The 16,538-nt window shown below is 35.8% G+C and overlaps 1 protein-coding gene across 4 annotated transcripts in view; it reads left to right on the forward strand.

Moving 5' to 3' along the window:
• The window catches only part of FMN2 (formin 2), a 199,117-nt gene that overhangs the window by 46,674 nt on the left and 135,905 nt on the right, over positions 1–16,538 (forward strand). For all 4 annotated transcript variants that reach the window (XM_040551865.1, XM_040551864.1, XM_040551867.1 and 1 more), the window contains one exon: positions 10,201–10,367. In XM_040551865.1, coding sequence (XP_040407799.1) covers positions 10,201–10,367 — 167 coding nt within the window. The remainder of the gene's footprint in view (positions 1–10,200; positions 10,368–16,538) is intronic.

A 16,538-nucleotide genomic window follows, 5' to 3' on the forward strand; every position in this document is an offset into this window, starting at 1 on the left:
TTTTTTGTATTTTTAGAAAGGTATTTTGTACTGTGTATCACTGTTGCATTGTAGCTGGGGAATTTTGTTACTTAAAAAAAAAAATCAGCTTCTGAAAGTCACTTAGTGGCATGTCAAAAATACTCTTACCATTCACTACCTTCATAATCGAATATACCTATTGAAATGTAAGATGATATCCTTACCTTTGTACCTTATCCTTTATTATCATATATAAAAGCCTAGTTAATACTTTGTCTCAATTTATGCTGTAATACATATGCATTATTGGAAAAAGCAGAGTGGGAGAAAGATATAAAAACTTTGCCACTGTGAAAGCAAAATCTTAAGGAGCTTAATGCTCAAGCTAGAAATATGGAGTGCTTAAGAGACTTGCTAATTTGCAATGGTTCAGAAAAAAAATGTTACAGACCATCACAAATACTTTTACATTTTGAAGCTCTGGTGGTAGCAAAGTTTTAATACCTGCTTTTTAGAAAAAGTATTATGTTATTGCAAATGATCCAGGCTATTTCAGTCCTCTTCAGTTTGGCTGCGGCAACAAGCAAGGCTTTGGAATGAAACTTGAAGAAAGAAATTGTAAGATATTGTTGGCTACTCGATAAGAAGGTAAAGTAAAATAGAACAAAGTACAGCCTCGTTTCAACAAAGATCAATAAGACTTTTTTTTATGCATAGCTGTTTTCTAGGCAATGCAAAAGTGGTAGAAAGGGATTAATCTGGGTTCTGTACAAAACAGAATATTGCAAATCACATATCCAAAGGTGAAAATTACTGTTGGCTTTGACAAGGGATGCTGTCATGTATCTTCTCTTCCACCACAGGGGAACAAATCCATTTTGGCCCAGTTCTACCTAGGGCTATGATACGCTTGGTCAGGCAGTGGAATTTCATTGCATAGTTACTGCGGGAGTAGAGCACGCTTCTGACCTTAGCACTTGCAGAACTCAACCTTTTCATCACCAATGGAAATTTTCAGTAAACTCTTGTCTTTCTGTATTAAAACCCAAATTTCAAAGTTAGGAGATGGGCTGATATCAGATGGGCTGTTCCAGGAGTTCATTCACCAGGACCAAAGTCTGCGTTAACCAGTTCTTGTTTTAAGATTGCTTTGTCTCTTTTCTAGTATGATCAGTACAAGTATAGCATAGGGTTAAGTTAATCTTTTAATAGACCATGGATGTTATGCTGAAATTGGTAGTGTTTTCATGTCTCTTAGCGAGCCCAAGTAGAACAAGCTTTTTAAAGATGCTTAGTTCTATCATGGGACATGATGGATCAACAATGAGATCAGTGGTTTGTTTTTTTTTTTTTTAACAAAGCTACCTCTGCTTTGTAGCCCCTTTCTGGGGCAGCTTTCCTTGTCATCTTTATTTTTGTGGAATCTCATTTCCAGATTTTGGCAGACGTCAAATGTTTCTGTCAGGGCCTGAAAGCATTTCATTGATGTTTGTTTGAGGTGCCACTTCTGCCTCTCCTGTGCTATGATGGCCCTGGAGGTGGCAGCAAAAGCAGGATTCCCTTGTCAGCTCCAGCTTGTACCCATGCTCCCTGAAGGGAGCGCACATGTGTTCTACACGTGATGTTTTTGGGGGTGCCTTGAACACTTGAAGCTGCTGGTATTACATGCTTTTCTTTCTGCAATGGGCTGCTTGTTCTAGTTGAGTGAGTTGAAAACTCAGTGATACAACCATCTTCAAGCTCTTGTACACAATCCAGTACACAATCTTGTGTACACACACACAAAAAAAAGTATTTGATTGAATTGCACAGGGGTTGGTACATTGTAGATCCAACTCAGAACAAATCAAGATTTTTCAAGTAAAAATTTTAACAGTCCATAGGATGCTAAGAGAGGACAGTGTCAAGAAAGGTGGGGACTGAGATGCCAAGAGACTCAGAGAACTTGATGCAAGTAAAGCATAATGTTTACTGTGATACAGGATTGGCAGAAGTGGAAGTAATAATTTGTAGCTTTATGACAGTTGCTTACGAGTCTATGAATGTTATCGATCCATCAATAAATGTATTCCTTAGTAGAATTTAATAAATATATATTTCTGACTTTGAAATTATGTTGAACTGTGTGCAGGCAGGCATTAAAAACTGGAAGGAGGAGAACAGTGTTGATATTTGTCTTTTTCCTAGTTCGCTTAGAATTCTCTTTAAAGTCAAAAGCAGAAAGTCTATCTAAATTTAAGATGATTTTGGGGTTCAGTTCCTACCATCCCTGTGACCAGAGCCAGAAAGTCTAGATGGATATCAAGGGAAGAAAGAATACTCTTCTTAAGAATTTCTGTGCATCCCTGACTTTGGTAACTTTCTAAATGCTAAAAGACATACATATAACAAACCCATATAAAAATATAAAGAAATCAATATATTACCATTGCTTTTTTCCCCCCTTGGAAACATGCAGATACTGGCTATTACACTGAGAATAAAAGTGAAATGAAATATATCTTAATAACAGTCACAGGAATTTGTACAATAACTCTAGACCTTGACAAGTTTTGTAATTATTAAATTATTAAGGTTTGAGTTTTCTGGAAACTAATTCATGATGCATTTTATTTTGTATTTATTTCTTTTGGAAGGATTTTCTGTTGTTGTTACAAAATCATGTTGTGTGTGCAGACCTGTTGCTTGTTGGTTTCCAATGTTTTGTTTAGCAAAGCTCACGTTGTTTAAAGAAAGTATCTGTCAATGCAAATTCAGTCCCCTTTAAAAACAAAAACAAAACCCCTCACAGGATGAGAGATCTGGAACAATTTCCCAATCTAAGTCGGCAGAGGATTAGAAGCTCTGCAGTGAAAAAGTACAATAAATGAGTTCTCTAATCCCAGAATAGTGGGCATAATCTTTCAGGTCAGGTTTCAGGAAAGCAAGACACTAAATTAATTTGATATTTTTAATGCAAATATATATTTAATATGCATTCGTGCAGTTCTTGGGCTTATTATTTGAAGAGAGTAAGAAATGGCTAGATTACCAGTTTCCAGTTCATTCATTCCCCAGGTTCACCGTGTACCTCTGAAAGCCTATTCTTTCTCAGCAGTCACGTTGTACGTTGTATTTAGGCTGACTGCTACCCTTTAGCTGGAAAACTACTTTGAAATTTGAAAATATTAAGAAATGAAAGGGAAGTATTAAATAAGTGTAATACTTTTAATCGTTGAAATATTAATTTTTGTGTGTGAAATAGTAGTCATTTTGTGCCTTGTGTATCTGAGACCTAGGAAAGTATAATTAAAACAGGAGAAAGGTGAAAATGAAGTGAGATGCTTTCGCCCCTAGGAAATTATTCAGCAAGATTTTACTTTGCAGTTTAGGGAAATATGATGACTAAAACTTGTATTGTGAGGTATTAAAAAAATTACATGTAGTTCACTTACCAGCCACTGTGGAAGTCTTTGCAGTATTTTTCTGTCTCAGACATGTTTCTCCTCTTCTAGCATTCAGGGAAACATTTGACACTGCACAGCTCAGTGCTTTGTCAGATGATTTAGGCCTAAGTTATGACCTTGATGTTAGTGTATTTATAAAAAGAGACATAAAAAATTGGACAGAAAAAATGATTTTGAGAGAGAGGAGCAAAAATTTCCTAGTTTTTGAATGCTGTAAAAATCAGCTTTTCTTTTTCCCTACTTTTCTTTAATATCTAGAGCTATGTTTGCAATCGTAATCTTTTGTGAATTGAAAAAACATAAGACTACAGTGGTCTTTTAATATTTTGTAAGACTAGTAGAAAACATACACAAAATGGATATACACCATTTTGTCTCTCCCTTTTTCCTTTTCCTTTTTTCCTCTCCTAAGTCCCCAAAATAGAGCAAGACCTATGGTACTTTTTGCTTCAAAGCTTATGAAAAAGCTTTGCTGTGTGAGTGTTTCTGATCTTGCTAAAGTGGGGGCGGGGAGGAGGAGTAAGCTGGGGAAAAAAATCAAACTGATTTGGGTTTTTGAAGATATAAGCAGTATGTGCATGAGTCACCCTTGACATGATTCTGAATAGGGCTTTCAGGGTTTGTTACACTGAAGTCATTCACTTCTCCTTGGGAGAAATTAAAACGGAAAGCCTGTCTCCAGCCTGCATGGGTTAAGATTTGCTGATGCAGCTGCTCTGCTAATGGTGAAAGTGTGGCGTAGCTGGTGAGAAAAGGGAATCGCATGAGACCGGCAGAAGGGGGAGCTTTTGGAATATAATGCAATTTGATTGTTAGGCTCCACTTGTGCTCACTGGCAGCTGTGCTCCCAGGCTTTTGCAAATGCAGCATAAGAATAAGAGCCACATCTTCAAAGATAAAAGTGAGATTATAATAACACGCTCCTCAGAGAAAAATTGCAAGTTCTGTTCTGGTGCAGAGCCTCAGTGCAGGCAAGTGTGGGTTTTCTAGTATGTCTGCGACTATTTTGTTTGCTCTTAAGGATTTTTTTGCATGCTGTTTGGTTGTCTAAGCAGACCAGATAGGAAGAAAGCTGTAAAGTGCATTCATTGAGTCAGGATCTGTCATGTCTCCCTGTGGACCACACTGAAGGCACCTTCAGCATTCAATAGCTGTGTAGGCAGCCCAGTCTAAGGCAATCCCACATCTCAGAGTAGTGTGGATACTTATTTTTTGGTGTCTGCTTGAGGAGGAAAAAAAGGTGCCCTGAAATATCAAGTAACTGTAATAGAAAGACCAAATATATTTTCTTCTAAACCAGGCATCGTCTCCCATCAGAAGTGACTCTCCGTCAAGGTGACGGCAGACAAGGTGGTTCGGGTTATTGGTGCTGGCAGCAGCAGTTGCTGTCCTTTGCATGGAGGTGTAAAGCATACACACGGACACCTCTCCAGGCAAGGAAGAACCTGCGCTTGTGGCACTGCCTGGGGTGGTTGTATGAAATCGTTGTAGTCATTACATATCTGATATTTTATAGTTTTTTATTTGTAATAGTAATGTTTGTAGATTGACTTTAGGTAGAGGGCAGACTTCCTTTCTTCCTTCACCACACAGTTGAGTAGATACGGTTGTAGTAAATCTGAAGTTGAAAATGAACATTCAGGAATTGCAAATATCTGCATTTTTCAAAGAAGAATGGGAACCATACTGGACCTCATGAGTTTTCATTCTCTGATGAATAACTTGTTCCATAATTGTTGCCAAAGGTGTTTTAGATAAGTGTTAAGTCTCAGTAATAGAATGAAGAACTGTAATGTCACACAGGAGATGACAAGGTCGTAGTGCTTCATCCTAAGAGGAATGAGAGGAAGCAGCAGATGACATGGAGGTGGAGGAGAAAGGGAAAATGGAAGCTGAGCCATGGCAGCAAAAGTTCCACAAAATATCCATAGGAAGCCAGAGTACCTGATACTTCCAAGATTAATTTCATGTTCTCATTCTTTTCCTTAATTAATTGTGTAAGCCTTTGTAAGATGGGAGGGGGGAAGGAGTCTTTTTGTCCCTTACTTTTTTCCCTTACTGCGATTTTGTTATCTCTAAGCTCCTAAAAAATCACACTTCTGTTCTTTTTGTTTGATGAAGCGTCTTGGCAAGATTCTCAGAATATTGATTTGACCTGAGGCTGAAACTTTGCAGCAGTTCTTGTACCTAATCCAAAAAGCTAACAAAGAGCCACGCCCTCCCCCCTCCCCCCTCCCCCCCCCCCCCAACTAATACTTGAGGTAAAAGTTAAGAATGGGCTCCAGGAATATCATGACCTGGGATTTTAGGTGAAAAAAAAAAATTAAAATTGGAATTATTTAACCTTTTAGAAAAATGTCTGCTGAGAGATCTTTGCCCTTTAATATTTTCATGGCACGTGAAAGTAACCCAGAGAAATTTCTTTACCAGTGCATTTAAATCCCAGTAACAGAAATCAGCTAATTATTTGATAATCATGAAATCATTAATCATTTAGTTATTCCATTTTTTGTTGCCATCTGCACCTGTTGAGAACATGTTTAGATGTTTATATATTACCTCATGTAAATTATGAATATGAGGTGATTATTATTGTCTGAGGAAAAGGCTGGTTTTGTTGAATTCTATTTATAGACTAAAGATGAAAAATCTTAGCTGAAAATATTGCTGTTGAAGTTGTCTGGAATTTAGCCTATGCTTTGAATATGGTTGTGACTTTTTGCTGTTTAAGGTATAGATTTGGGGATTAACACTATGTAGTTGGTGTTTTCGATTTCACGTGTGTAGACGAAAAGTCATTTTAATTTGAATTAGTTCCAAATGTGTGTAGATAGGACGCTGGCAAACCAGTTCTAGTTCCAAACAAAAGTGGTTAAATGCCTGCAAAGTCCAGTGTTAAAGGAAATATTTTTTGCTGTACCTCCACAAAAATCTTTATCTTCTGTGAATCAAAATCATGCATGCGACCTCTTCTGCTTCACAAGCATCTTTCATATGGTTGCTCTGACACAAATGCAGGAGCATGTAGGGTCAGGTGGTGGCAAGGCATGGGAGCCCACCAGTCTCCATGAGCCACCGAGGACTATGGAGGTGGAATGCCTCTGCTGCAGTGACAACTATGGCTTTTGCCTGAAAGTAGTTGAAAGGAATACCAGCTTAACAAGTGAGGAACTAATTATTGGTTGGCAGTGGCTTTTATATGTCATCCTCCTATGTAAAGTAGCCTCAGCCCTCTCTGGAGCTGCTATAGTGCAGCAACTTCATCCATCCATCCATCCATGAAGCAGCATGATGTGATGCTGCTTTGTGGAGAAAGCACTTCAGTATTTCAAAATGTTACTCTTTCTTTTGGTAGGGTTTGTTTCCTCACCCCATTTTGAGGAAAAACATATTGTCTTTTTAAAGCTTTGGCTGTTTTCTATGTTCGATGAGGGGTTCTGACACTTGTAATGACCATTCAATTTGATAACAAGCTGTAGTTGGTTAGAAAAAAAACAAAAAACACAACTTCAGTGGCTTAACCTTCCATTTTAATTATATTGATTATGAAGTGCTTTAAATTTATAACATAATGTTGATACAGGGATTTTTTTTCCCACAGCTGTTCACAGAGAAGCCATTTCTGTATGCACTGAAAATTAAATGTTTCAGCTTGCATTTGGTAAAATGTGTTAAAAAGAATTAGCTAAATATTTAATTTCAAGTTCTGTCTCTGTCCTCAGGTCTCCACAACCATTGCAAGGAGCAGATAGTGTTACAACACAGCTTTATTAGAACATTATTACCTTTGTCTTAAAATAAATAAATCATTTTTATTCAATGTGTATTTGTTGCAAAGGACAGCTTAATGATACTGAAGTTATCCAGAATTAAATGGTTGATTCTTTTAGATTAAAAAGTGTTAGCTAATATAATTAAATAAGTTTCCATACCCTCCTTATTCCAATACTGATAATACACTGGAGAGAATGCTGCTCTGCATTACTTTTGTCATTCTGACCGTCTGCACCTGAAATATACAAGAAATGAAGAGCATCAATGATATTTTTTACACCTGCTTACTCTATATTGTCTTAACACTGAACTATTTTTGAAAGACCTTGTTTTTGCCTGTTAAAAGGCAACAGTTAATAACCATTATACAAATTAAACTGAGTAAATAGCAACTAAAATACTGAACAAAGAGCAAAGTATCTGATCTTGAGCAAGACTTCTTAGAAATTAGAGAAAGGATGGGTAGATTGAGAAAAAAGGCTGAATTTCCTGTTTTGTAATTTTATGGATATTATTCTTTTTCGGTAGCTTAAAGCAGAAGGCAGGCAGGTATGTGTGTGGGGTGAGGGGGAGTATGCAGCTGTACATCTGGGAGAACACTCTTTAAAAATGATAATCATTTAAATGTTGAAACACCTGTAAAAATAATCAAGTCAGAAATTACAATGCAATACATGACTTTGGTATATTTAATATAACATAAAGAAATGTGTAGTGTTCTTGCATACTTTTTTGTGTGAGCAAAGGGCAATAACTCTGGCACATACATTTTATTATATTTTATATATAATTTAAAATGCACAAAAGAAACAATTATATAATGTAAAGTATCAACTTTGCCATTCATCTTCATCAATTGTAGTCTCTGTTTTAACTAGACAACTTTCTGCATTGTTGGACTTTGTGCTTTGCTACAGAAATTGAAGCAGAAATGCTGCCTGTTAGTGCCCTTGTGTGACTGTGATGCCAGTCTTGGGGTCTTATTTTTTCTACAACTTGCTGATATAGCTAAATGTCACTATTTATATGTAGTAGAACTCATTTATTGCAGTAAAAGGGTAGTAGCTTTTTAAAATTAAATTTACCCCTTTCTTGAATATGATTCTGCAGAAACAAAATGCTGTTTACATTTTTAACAGCACCACTAAGCATTTGCAAGTACAGCTCCAAAGAATGATTACTGAAACAAATAACCAAGATGTCAGCAGGTAGCTCCCTATTTGTGCTGCATTTCCATGGTTTCATACTGTTGCCCCTTCATGTAGGTGGTTGCTGTGTATTGCCGCAAGTTTGTGTAAATTGATATTAAAAACTTACAGTGCATATCAGCTGGTAGGAAAACCTCTCTTCAATTAATTAAATTAATTAAAGGGGACTTTGAAGATTTAACATCTGTGCTGTCTTTAGATAAATAAATAGAGGGATATGTTGAATAAGTAATTCACCTTATAGGTGGGGAAACCAAGGAACGCACAAATTAATCAGCAAGTTGATCAGAACATAGCAAAACTTCTGTCTCTTACAGACCTATCCCCTGGCTTAGTGCGTTGTGTCTAATGAAAGGCTAGGAAACTTGGACTAATAATTCAGAATTATCAGATCTTTAGATATGGAGAGGAAAATCTTAGAAATAACTTCTAACATTTTATTGTATTTTTAATTTTAGGCTGTATTGCCATGCGAAGTTAAAATAATGCAGAAACTTCGGGCTAAATGTCACTTACAATATCCTTTTCAAATCACATCCAGATGTTTTAAAATCATCTCTTTTTTTGTATGTTCAAAAAGGCCTGGGAAATTTTACATTTTGAATAAAGTCAACATTTGAAAAGAAATCTTAAATTTGTACATGAAAAGCAGTATTGTTGTTATTGGTTTAAATGACACTAAATTACTTTCTTAATGTAGTGTGTTTTTTTCTGGAAAATAACTTTGGCTTCTAATGAGTGAGTGGAAAAAACAAACTATAGAAACTGATTTAGGTACAAATTGTATTCACAGCTAGTTCATGCTAAACCATGAAATTAACTTTATTACTCCCTCTGCTTTTTCTATTCCAGTAGGTCTATTTCATCTCTTTTTTTTTTATATCCCGTAAATCTGAACTTTGGCATCTTCTGACATTTTAGAGCTTAATCAAGCAATTTAGTATTCTTACAATGTAGATTTTACTCCAGCCTGTGTATACAACTAATTCTTTTTAGTCTCTTTCTGGCGAACTTCACACAGTTTGAAGTTCTTTCAGACCTCTAGCATTGTCTTCTCTAATATGCCCTCCTTTCATGTTCTGGTCAGATAACAATGAAAACACTTTGATTGTGAAATCTGGCCCTGTAATAGGAATGGATCGCCCTTCTGACTCTTCAAGTTTTACTTCTCTGAAATCTGTGTTGCTGCTTGTGGCAATGCATTTTAGCTTGGAGCATTCTGCTGCTCTGGAGCTGTATTAAATGTCATTTTAAGCAGAGTAGTTATCAGAGTTTCTTTTTGATGTTGTTTTTGTTGATCTTCTATTGAGAGCTTCTCCACAGAACTGGAGCACAATTTCTTAAAGACTATGATCACTCTGTGATTCAAAAAAACAAAGGCTCATTCCAAGAGCTGGGAGCCTTGATTCTCTAATAACTTTGTGTGACACCCTTGGAAAAAGTTACTTCATTTCTTGGTAATACCTCATTTTTCCCATCAGGATAATTGTATAATATAAATAAGTACTTGATGTTTCACTAGCAAATCGTGCTTTTTGTTCCCGCTCCATGGTGCAGCCAGCTCAATGTATGTTTTCTTTAGTGTCCTAAATAATCAGGCTACAATCAGTCCAAATGATTCTGTAAAACTATTTTGTATTAAAGATTTATTGTCAGTTGCTTTTCTCCATAATTCTTTTTTTTCACTTCATTTCACTTTCACTTTATTTCTAATATTTGTTGAGATTTTCAATAAGCATTATAACGCCTTAAATTTTTGTATCCCATAGATAGCTACAAATTCTTATTGATATATGTCATCACCTTGGCAGGACGAACTCTGCTGGAAAAGCTCTTCAGCCAGCAGGAAAATGCACCGCAAGAAGAAGCAGAAAAACTATGTTCTCGTATTATTGCAATGGGTCTCTTACTTCCATTCACTGATTGCTTCAGAGAGCCGTGTAATCAGAGTGCCCAGCAAAGCACACCCACATTTGATGTAAGTACTGGAAAAGTTTTCTTTTTTTCTGTTTTTCAAAGAGGGACAAGTGTGTCACAAATGTTTACAGAACCCAAATGACACATCTGTGCTAGATAACTTATATTTTCCTCTGAAAAACTTTTGATACAAAATCAAGCAGAGACAGTACAAATTTATTGGCATTCCAACTACATTGCTACATTGTTATCTGTGCCTTTGGGCTATCTGACCATAGTGCTGTTATTGGTGGCATTTGCATACAGTTACAAAACTTTAGAAGAGATTGTGTTGTAGACATCGCCTAACATGCTGTTCCTTCCCCTTGGATAATGAATTCAACATTAGGATGTGATTCTATTGTGCGATACTGTACAACCATTGAAGTTTTACAGTGAACTTATTTATGTGATACTTGACACTAAAATTTTAGCTTTAACCATTCTTTGTACTGGTTTATGTGACTGAAGGTTTTTTTTCATTAAATGACTTCAAAATAATGTACAAATGTTAACTAATCTACTTAGTTTACTGGTACACTTAAGATCATTTCTACTTTACACATGGAAATGAAGCTTGCTTAGAAATAGTAAATGTTTTGATATAAGAGAACTTCTTAACTTTTGAGATCTTTCTCATCTTTGTTGAAGAATAGTGTAATGCAGCTGGTAAAGGGAATGTGTAGAATAAGTGTGTCTGGATAAATTCTTAAAACAAACAAGCTTTCCTAGATAGCCTAGTTTTCCTACAAAATCACTCAGACAACATTCAATCTGTGTGTGTGTGTTTTAAGGGTGTTTTTAAAGTATTTTCAAACTTTTTCTAAATTGGAAAATATGAAAAATGGAGTATGGCTATAATACTGATGTTATTCAGGCACCTTAAAATCACTACCCATCTGAAAGTTTCCTCTTACATACTCCAATAAATACTCAATAAGGTTATAGGAAAAGATGTTTCTTATTTTTCAGTTTGTTTAAACATTGTAGCAATGTTTTCAGTTCTCTTGGTTTTATCATATATTTTAATTAATCTCATCTCCTTCGGAGATTTTTTTATAAGTGTTGTATTCAAAAAAGTTTCTCCTCACTTATAAATACATTTTTATTAAAGTAAAAATTTGGAAAGAAGCAGAAGTTAACTATTATACAATGCTTTATCTGAGAGAATTATTATAGTCATCTTTCATTGACCGTATTTAACAGGATGGACTGTCTGAAAAGAAACAGTAGTTTAGCCTACAGCCATGTAAACACTGCATCAGTAGTTTAAGATGCTTCTGGCTTACCAGTGATCTCAATTTGAGTTGGGGTATTGGTAAGCCACAAATCCTGTGTTTTCTGTACAAGTGCCCTAAATAGATGATGTTCCTGTGAAACAATGTGAGAAGTTGCATAAAGCCTTGTGCATGTGTATGCGACTAATAATGTATCCCTCTTCAAAGGAGCATATATGTGCCTTGAACACTATGATCCATATATGCATTTCACAGGACACAAATGTGAGATCTGCTACTGCTTAATTTGGGAATATGTTTCTTCTTCAGCGTTGGTACCCATAGTACAGGAACTCCAACCTGTTTATTCATTACAAGCCCTGTAAGGGTGAAGATTTTTAGAACCTGCAGTATAAACTCATAGCTGAGAATTTAAAAGTTTGTCTTCTCCTAGGTTATCTTGCTTCATAGAGTGAGTAAATAAAATATCTTACAGAAAATAAATGCCAAGTGTCATGTAAGAAAATGAAACAATTATTGTGGAAAAAATGTTCTCATGATGATTATTACTTTTTTTAAAATGTAGATGTGACTCTTGTGTCCCCTCTTGCTTCTCTCTCAATGTCCATAGTTTTCTTTTTCTGATTCTTTTTTTCTGTCCATTTACCTTATTAGAACAGGATTTTAATGTTGACCTAACTGTTGATTCCAAAGACAGAGGAGTTAGACTAGCCTTAAGCAGTATTTAAAGTTTTACCCATTTAGAATTAGGAGATATATCATCTTTGACTTTATTCCAAAATTGGGAGCACAGCCAGTCCCATATTCTTCCTTCATCTCTGAGTTCATCAGACGTGCCGCTTAACAGCTATTGCCTGTAGTTCCATGCTGGATCACCTCCAGTTTGGCTGGTGTCCTTTTCACTCAGCTGAAACTGCTGTCCTCAAAGCTCCTGTAACCCTGTCCTGGTCAGAGGCAGGTTTATCTGCTGCTTCGCTGTCCTCCTTCCCTGCTGCATCCAGCTCTGGTGATTGCTTATTCCTTAAAGTTACTCGTGGCTGTTTTGATTTTTGTCTTAGTCTGGTTCTTATAAAGCTTCTTAGGTCACTCCTTCAGCATGTTTTTTTTTGCTGGATTGCCGACCTTCTTTTTCTTCACTGAAATCCTTATTTGGACCTCTTCTTTTCTCCTTTTGTGACTGATCACATGCATTTCTGAGCTTTCACTTAGTATTTTTTTTTCATGTTGAATAAAATCCATGATTCCCCTTTTGCTTAAGTGTGGTCCCATAGTCTTTTTTTCTAAAGTTAGGTTACAGTTTATGAAAATAATTCAGTAAGTTTTGTTCACTCTGTGATCTATTGCTTATGGCCTGAGATGAATATAAACAGATTATTTAAAAGTCCTTTTCTTTCACTCTGATCTCCTTTTCTGGATGTCCTCCAGTGAATTTAATTTAACATGGCTAATGCTGAACTCTCAGCTGGCTTGAAATGTTTGCAATTACACACTCCGATTATATTCTCATCTTCTTTATTACTCATGCCCGGTGGCCACCTTTAGTTCTCTCTGTCCTGCAAGTGTGTCCAAACCTCTGCCTGTGATGTCAGTAACACACCAAGATCTGTCTGTCTTTCTCTCAAGATATCATTCCAAGTTTTAGTGTGGACCCCATTAAATAAATATATATAACTTATTTTAATTTTCTCATTAGATCCTATTTTTTTTCTCTTCTGCACTGCCTGACTGCGATTTTACAATTCATTAAGGGTAAAGGCAACTTTCACAGCTCTTGCTTTTTTGGGTTAGTATTATAATGGCTTCTGGAAACCAGTTTAAAATTCTTAACACTTGTTTTTCTGATGTAGTTTATGCTTTATGAAAATGATGCTTGCTTCTTTATTAGTTCTTCTTAAAAGTGCTTACTCTGTTAGTATATGTTAAAAGTGAAGGACCAAAGAATACCAAATGAAAACATAAATCTTCAGAGAATTAGCAGCTGTCATGAAATTTTTGCTGCGGAGGGTCTCTAATTTTCAGAAATTTATAACCTAGTCAGATTTTGGATGGATCTTAATGATGATTAGAAATAGCATGTTCCTGAAGTATCAGTGACCTTTTTGTCAAATTTTAAGTTATAGCCCAAAGGATAGAAGGTTGAGAACTCTTGTAAGAGCTTATGAGAAAACTTCCATGTTCTATCTAGACCCATTGTTATTTCCTAGGAAGCAGATTGCGGCAGATACCCAGAATAAAAAATTAGCCTGAAGAATTTGAGCAAAGCTCTGAAAGTAACAGAAATAGGTTGGGATTTTTAAAATGATTGCTGTTAAGCACCGGTGGAAGCTTTAACTATAGTTCTTCCTACCTACTCTTTTTATAATAATAAAGATTAAGTAAACATACAATGGCAGAATCATTCTCTAGAAATATGATTTTACTCTGATAGTTTCCTCCCTCTTTGAGGGGCTGCTAGTTATTGGCTCATGGAAGTCAAGACCTCTTACTTGTCAGCCTATCTTTAGTGTTGTCGTTCTCCTGCTAGTATTTTATAAAATAAATTAAATTAAAAAACACCAAGCAAGTGAATAAACAACTTATAGAAAGATTGGTTAAAGAAAGCCTATTCAAAGAGTGTTCTCCAAATAATTGCGTGCCTTTTAAATACATGTAGCCTGTTTCTTTCCTCATTTTAACAGTTGTGACTTGTTTGAAAGTGCTTCTAAAGTTTCAAATGAAAGTGACTGTGACTGAATAGTATGTCAGAAATTAATGCTTTGTGGGAAACTGTCAGTCCAAAATGACTGTGGTATGTTATTTAATAATCTTATGTAGTGCAGGTGTAGTCCTAAGCATGTTTTTTCACATGGTACCTCATTATATTACCCTATTAGAGTAAAATCAGCATAAGGTTGAGCTGTCTGAACAGTTCATCTTTCACAAGAATGTAATCACAGGAGAGTTTTACAGGTAAGTTTTGCAGCCACCTGTTAAGAGGATCACAATGTTCATTAAGCAGAAGTCTTATCTCCTATTTAGCTATTCTTTAAAGGATATATCACAGGAGCTAGGAGAACAATTAGTAATGTCAATAAAAATATACGCGTTTGCATTAGAACTAGAACTGTTTAGACACCAATAAAAGCTGACGTTTTCCTATCAATGTAAGGCAACTTTTCTTTGTTTCACTCTTATGAAGAAATATTTACTGTACTTCACATTTGTCTGCATTTTATCCGGAAGCTGAAATTTCTAAAGACTGTAGGTTTCTAGTCCCTACTTGTGAATTCTGATTCCAGACTTTCCAGTTCATACTGTGCAGTCTTAAGCTATGGGCACTTTTTTCCCTACATAGCAGATTTATGCCTTTTTTTTTTTGTGGTAAACTTTCCAAGTAGTTTAGTTTTAAAGCACTCCAATTCTCAGTGGAAAAAAATAAAATAATTTTGTGATAGAGGCTTTCTATTACCATTTTGTAAGAGCTTTGGAAACAAAATTAGTCATAGCTTTGTATCCATAGTGTAATTCTTATTTGGGGAACTTTGTCTCTATTGTATGTTAGCAATAAAATGTGCAACAGGTACTGTTTTCATGTGATATGAACCAGCAATGTCTTCTGTTTTTTCAAGACATTTCTGCCCTCACACTGTAAGCTTTGATCTTTGTTTATTTCAGGTGTCATTTTGATTAGTCTAGCCCTCTTTATATCCTTTTGGTGCTTTGTTAAATGCTGTTATGTGTTTTGAATACTTCTGTTAATGCCATCTTGATTTAGAAATTTTCATCATATTCTATAATACAAGAGCTAAATAGACATTTTCAGGAGGGTGTCTTTCTTTACTGTGCTATGTTGTGGTTTATAGGTATGTTTGACAATTTGGAAGAGGGACTGCCCCTTGTGTGACTTGCGGGTGTGATATCTGACTAGCTTGTCATCTGTTTCTGAATAAACTCTCTGTCCCACAGGGAAGCAGAGAGCCAAATGGCATAAATGGAAAATGCTATTAAAATGTTTGTTTTCTTCTTATCTCCACCACCTGTGGTGTTACAGATGCTTTTTTAAGGAAATAGACACTTTTCTTTCTGCTGAGTAGTAGCAGATGTTGGGACTTTGCAGGTCAGCTGGAAGAAGGCTTAGTGACATGGAGCCGTTTCTTAATGTTTTTACTAACACTGTTTACACCAGTCTGAAAATTAGTAGTTGAGCAGATTACAGGCAAACCCCTTTCCCAGAATTCAGAGAGCCAAAAAAAGTGATCAGTTTCCAAGGAGCAACTGTCACAAGAGTCGACTTCAGCAAGGAGGACTTCTCTTCCGCACAAAACTGGCACCAAAGCAGCATTTCTTCAAGCATACTTAAAATGCTTCAGGAATTAAATCTATAAGATTAGATGTAGTCCTATCTTATGATATTTGTCATAGCAGTGTATTGGGGGTCAGTAGTGAATAAGGCTTTTAAGTAAACAAGGCAAAATTGTAGAATAGTGCAGAGAAAATACTTTGTGAATCAGTTGCCTTAATCTGTTTGTCATGTAGTTACCATGGCAGTTGAGTTTGGCTGAATTAAACCCCTCATGTCTCCTCTTCCAATTCCATTGCCCAACCACACTTTGTGATGCTTTTTCTTTTGTGGTAAGCAACTCTGAATGTTCCTAAGAGTAGTAAAATGAAAACAGTTGGATGTTCACTGGGCTGAAGTATTCCTATTATGCTGCTTCCTTGCTTCCTTTTTTAAATTTTAATTGCATATTTATTTTATAGTTGTTACATCTGGTCTCATAGACTTCTAGCCTTTTTTCTTTTTTTGTCCTTTCTATGTTTCAGTTACTTGTGGTGATGCTACCATATCCACTAACAATGGTGGTATTTTATATGTAGGATGTCGCTAGATGGTTGGGGTTTTTTGTTCATTTTTTTCCTCTTTCCTTCTCTTGCAAAGAGCTTTGCTTACATGCTTGTTATTTTGAAAATCTGTT

Source organism: Cygnus olor, chromosome 3 (assembly GCF_009769625.2).
Source record: "Cygnus olor isolate bCygOlo1 chromosome 3, bCygOlo1.pri.v2, whole genome shotgun sequence".
NCBI lineage: Eukaryota > Metazoa > Chordata > Aves > Anseriformes > Anatidae > Cygnus > Cygnus olor.